The 6,000-nt window shown below is 36.5% G+C and overlaps 1 protein-coding gene across 2 annotated transcripts in view; it reads right to left on the reverse strand.

Moving 5' to 3' along the window:
* LOC143058928 (vesicle-fusing ATPase-like) overlaps positions 1 to 5,556 on the reverse strand; it is a 30,930-nt gene extending 25,374 nt beyond the window's left edge. Inside the window, exon 1 of one of the 2 annotated variants that reach the window (XM_076232403.1) lies at positions 5,403 to 5,556. In XM_076232403.1, the coding sequence (XP_076088518.1) occupies positions 5,403 to 5,450 (48 nt within the window). In that variant the 5' untranslated portion in view covers positions 5,451 to 5,556. Of the gene's footprint in view, positions 1 to 2,405; positions 2,421 to 5,402 lie in introns of those variants that run through there. The other variant, XM_076232404.1, reaches the window with a different exon arrangement.
* Positions 5,557 to 6,000: the final 444 nt, after the last annotated feature.

The following is a 6,000-nucleotide window of genomic DNA, read 5'->3' on the forward strand; positions in this document are numbered from 1 at the left end:
TTAAAATTATTCCCAAAAAGACAATTTTTTTCCCCAACACTGCAGTTTCAGTAGTAATTGTGCATAAATTCAAACTGAAAAACACTAATTTATACTTTTTTCATGCCTAAAATTACTATATGTGCAGATTTGAGGGTCTATTTATGTATCATCACTGACAACAAGGGGTCTTATTTCAAAGCAGGGTTTAACTCTTGAAATGGGGTCTGTAAATTGAAGTTTCAGTCAAATTCATGGTTTATTCTAAAATTCCCAATTTGATGAAAATTACGCATATTTTTCCAATAAAAAAGGGTAGAGGTAGTTTAGAAAAAAGCCAACAATATCACTGGCTCCCCCTTTTAAACCTGTGATCAGTAATTGGTAATGTAAAATTGCACACTTATTAGAATAATATAACTAATGACCATGATGACAGACAAATATGCATACAATGTACATGTACATGTACAATAAAATTGAGAATGGAAATGGGAAATGGGCCAAAGCGACAACAACCCGACCATAGAGCAGAAAACAGCTGAAGCCGTCTTCAATGTAGCGAGAAACTCCCGCACCCGGAGGCGTCCTTAAGCTGGCCCCTAAATAAATATTATACAACATTTACAAGCATAGAAGTGTACAATAAAATTGAGAATGGAAATGGGAAATGGGCCAAAGTGACAACAACCCGACCATAGAGCAGACAACAGCCAAAGGCCTTCAATGGGTCTTCATGCCATGTAGCAAGAAACTCCCGCACCCGGAGGCATCCTTAAGCTGGCCCCTAAATAAATATTATACAACATTTACAAGCATAGAAGTGTACATGTAAAATTGAGAATGGAAATGGGGAATGTGTCAAAGCGACAACAACCCGACCATAGAGCAGACAACAGCCGAAGGCCACCAATGGGTCTTCAATGTAGCGAGACTCCCGCACCCATAGGCGTCCTTCAGATGGCTCCTTAAAAAATATGTGTACTAGGACAGTGATAATGGACATCACACTAAACTCAGAATTATACACTAGAAACTAAAATTGAAAATCATACAAGACTAACAAAGGCCAGAGGCTCCTGACTTGGGACAGGCACAAAATTGTGGCGGGGTTAAACTTGTTTATGACCCTCAACCCTCCCCAATACCTCTAGCTAATGTAGAAAAGTAAACGCATAACAATACATGTGTATGTTCATACATTGTAGGTTTGAGGGTTGCAATCTCACAAACATGTTTAACAATGTTAAACCCTGCCACATTTTTATGTATGTACATAGGTTCTAGGGTTGCAGTCTAACAAACATGTTTTAACAATGTTTAATCCGCCTATTTTTAAGAATGTCTTAAGTCAGAAACATATGGCCTTTGATATCTTGTATGTTTTTTTATTGTTGGTTGATTTTTATGTTTTCGGAGGTTAGTGTGACATGTGTGACATGATAACATCCATTTCAGCTGAACTAGTATACAATTTTGTTTAAGAGGAAGCCTGCATCAGAAGTGCCTTGCAGTTTGATATGGCCAAAGAGGGTTGACCAGGTCATAGAATGCCCAGGACATGTCTAAGTGACATACAGGGAACTGGCCAGAGGATTTCTATGTCTTTTGATTTACAGTATTGGACCTGTGAGCTGCTCGGATGAATGGTATACAGCCCCAAAAAAGAAAAGTTGGAAGACTAGTTGAGTTAGGGAAGATCTTCTTTACTTCAACTAAAGTGCTGCCTTTAAATACTGGGATCCTGTTGGTAACATCCAAGAATTTTTCACATTGCTGTGTTGAAGACCCATTGGTGGTGGTTTTTATCTTAGGCACATTCACCGTTTCCATTCTGAATTTTATCTATACAAATGTATCTGTGGCCATTCAGAACAACCTGTGACTTCCTCTTAGTAATGTCCACTCTCTTGTATGGTCACCATCGAATGTTGGCCATTTGTTGGAATATTCATCTTGAGATGTTTGCCATAAATTGGAGTCATAAAACATAGGTTATTGTTTTATCTAGTTATGTTATCTGTTGAAATCAAATTATCAGCTGTGTTCAAGTTTTCTAGTGGTATAGTGCCAAAGTGACTAGAATTCATCTCTATTGATTACATTGAAATTACAAGAAACTTATGAAAATATTCAAGAAAAATATGACAAAAGTCTCCATAATATAAACAGAACGTACAAAAAGTGAATAAATACAAATTTTGAAGCCGACAGAATGTGAGAGACAGTACTGTTTAGTTATAAAATTTAAACTGAAACTGAAAGTTAAAAAAAATATGCTTTTACGGTGTAGACTGTATTCTTGACACCGAATAAAACACCTGCTTTATCAACTACATAGATCTCTTATTGTCTAAGAACGTGTTACTAAGCATCAATAATCATAAATTAGTTTAAAAAAAGTGAATTAATTTCCATCCTCCTACCTGCGCCATGTTGGATTCCGTGTGTTTAAATTTCATAGATTTTTATTTACTTATACTAAAGTTATTGTACGAAAACCAAGAATAATGCTTATTTGAGCCCTTTTTTGGCCCCTAATTCCTAAACTGTTGGGACCAAAACTCCCAAAATCAATCCCAACCTTCCTTTTGTGGTCATAAACCTTGTGTTAAAATTTCATAGATTTCTATTCACTTTTACTTAAGTTAGAGTGCGAAAACTAAAAGTATTCGGACGACGACGACGACGCCAACGTGATAGCAATTTACGACAAAAATTAAAATTTTTGCGGTCGTATAAAAATCACTCATTTAAGTAAGTCCCCTGACTGCCTATTGACAGAAACAAGTGCCTGTGTTTCAAACGTCTTTCCCACTTGGACAAATGTTGGACATTGGGATAGAAATAAGACCGAACTTTTTTGGTAGTACTGCATCTTTGAATTTTGTTTATCAGCTGATGATGATGTGTGAGAACCTTCTTCCATCCTTTTGTGTTCAACTGTGCAGACTGCACTTATCAAATCTTTACAGAAAATCTTGGAAAACATGCCCTGTTCTAGACATGCTCAGGATATGTAAACCCTGTACATGTTCTATCAGGATTCAGTATTAAATAAATCAATGATTTAATTTTTCAGGACCCAGGAAGTTGTGTTTTATTTTTCTGGGAAATCCAGGCTGAAAATTTCTACCAGTTTTCTTAAACCACTGACCATTTTTTGCTGACAGGAAGTTCATGTCTAAATTTATATTGTGATATACATAGTATTGAAAGCTATTTTACAGTTATTAAATCTATCGGTCTATTGAGTTTTTTTGGAGTCCCTGGGGAATCTTTGTACCTATATGACTTACAGCAGAATTGTCTCTGTAAAGCCTAAATCATCGAATTCTGATGTCGTGCAACAATCACTTTTAATTAATCAATATCAAATTTTTGAAAATGTGATCAGATGCTGATATAGGCAGGGCTCTTGGGGGCAAGGGCCCCCTTGCGAATTATTATGAAACTACAAAACAGTACATAGATGGTAACTGAGGAATTCAGACCCTCAAATCTCAGGCAGCACTTTAACTGATTGAGCCAAATAAAATCTTCATTAACTGAGACGATCAACCTGTGATCTACCCTTATATCTCCAGCTATACAGCTATACAACTGGGTCATGCAGACTTTTTACCTGTTCCACTATAATTGTTTATTTCGGGGTCACCTGGGCTCCCCCTTTTAAACCTGTGATCAGTAATTGCAGACAACAGCCGAAGGCCACCAATGAGTCTTCAATGTAGCGAGAAACTCCCGCACCTAGAGGGGTCCTTAAGTTGGCCCCTAAATAAATGTTATACAACATTTACTAGCATAGAAGTGTACATGTAAAATTGAGAAAGGAAATGGGGAATGTGTCAAAGCGACAACAACCCGACAATAGAGCAGACAACAGCCGAAGGCCATCAATGGGTCTTCAATGTAGCGAGAAACTCCTGCACCCATAGGCGTCCTTCAGCTGGCTCCTTAAAAAATATGTGTACTAGTACAGTGATAATGGACGTCACACTAAACTCAGAATTATACACAAGAAACTAAAATTGAAAATCATACAAGACTAACAAAGGCCAGAGGCTCCTGACTTGGGACAGGCACAAAATTGTGGCGGGGTTAAACTTGTTTATGACCCTCAACCCTCCCCAATACCTCTAGCTAATGTAGAAAAGTAAACGCATAACAATACATGTGTATGTTCATACATTGTAGGTTTGAGGGTTGCAATCTCACAACATGTTTAACAATGTTAAACCCCGCCACATTTTTATGTATGTACATCATGTACATAGGTTCTAGGGTTGCAGTCTCACAAACATGTTTAACAATGTTTAACCCGCCCATTTTTAAGCTTGTCTTAAGTCAGAAACATATGGCCTTTGATATCTTGTATGTTTTTTTATTGCTGGTTGATTTTTATGTTTTCGGAGGTTAGTGTGGCATGTGTGACATGATAACATCCATTTCAGCTGAACTATTATACAATTTTGTTTAAGAGGAAGCCTGCATCAGAAGTGCCTTGCAGTTTGATATGGCCAAAGAGGGTTGACCAGGTCATAGAATGCCCAGGACATGTCTAAGTGACATACAGGGAACTGGCCAGAGGATTTCTATGTCTTTTGATTTACAGTATTGGACCTGTGAGCTGCTCGGATGAATGGTATACAGCCCCAAAAAAGAAAAGTTGGAAGACTAGTTGAGTTAGGGAAGATCTTCTTTACTTCAACTAAAGTGCTGCCTTTAAATACTGGGATCCTGTTGGTAACATCCAAGAATTTTTCACATTGCTGTGTTGAAGACCCATTGGTGGTGGTTTTTATCTTAGGCACATTCACCGTTTCCATTCTGAATTTTATCTATACAAATGTATCTGTGGCCATTCAGAACAACCTGTGACTTCCTCTTAGTAATGTCCACTCTCTTGTATGGTCACCATCGAATGTTGGCCATTTGTTGGAATATTCATCTTGAGGTGTTTGCCATAAATTGGAGTCATAAAACATAGGTTATTGTTTTATCTAGTTATGTTATCTGTTGAAATCAAATTATCAGCTGTGTTCAAGTTTTCTAGTGGTATAGTGCCGAAGTGACTAGAATTCATCTCTATTGATTACATTAAAATTACAAGAAACTTATGAAAATATTCAAGAAAAATATGACAAAAGTCTCCATAATATAAATAGAACGTACAAAAAGTGAATAAATACAAATTTTGAAGCCGACAGAATGTGAGAGACAGTACTGTTTAGTTATAAAATTTAAACTGAAACTGAAAGTTAAAAAAAAATACGCTTTTACGGTGTAGACTGTATTCTTGACACCGAATAAAACACCTGCTTTATCAACTACATAGATCTCTTATTGTCTAAGAACGTGTTACTAAGCATCAATAATCATAAATTAGTTTAAAAAAAGTGAATTAATTTCCATCCTCCTACCTGCGCCATGTTGGATTCCGTAAAGTAAGATGAAACGAAACTGAACATTAATTGTTCCTATTGTTTTATTCTCTGTATCTTCTTAGCCTTCCTTTATATTTTATTTCAATTTGTGTCCTTGTTATTAATTTCAGTAGGTTATATTATAGATTGTCAAAATCATGAACAAGTTTTAATTACATTTAAAGTTCGTATAATTTCCGTTCGTAAATGTGGTACGTACTGAAACCCGGACCGGACCGGACTCCGGACCCGGACTTTGGTATGAAACCCGGACCCGGACCGGACGCCGGACCCGGACTAAATGCCGGACCCGGACTAGGTAAAAATTATGAATTTTCTTAGAATCACCTTTTCTTTTTTTAATCGGGAGAAGGAAGATAATTTTTTGAGAACTGTAACACAGTACATTATAATAATGATAAGATAATCAAATTTTGCTCTTACTCTTGTATAGTCTAGAAGAGAAGACAAGCATGCAAGTTAGCCTTGCAATGATTCTGTATCTTCAATTTACAGTTGTGCAATTACTTTTAAAAAAATCATACATACAGAATAAATGTTTACAAATGACTTTAAAAAACATGGAAATATTTTT

The sequence above is a fragment of the Mytilus galloprovincialis genome, chromosome 14, assembly GCF_965363235.1.
Source record: "Mytilus galloprovincialis chromosome 14, xbMytGall1.hap1.1, whole genome shotgun sequence".
NCBI lineage: Eukaryota > Metazoa > Mollusca > Bivalvia > Mytilida > Mytilidae > Mytilus > Mytilus galloprovincialis.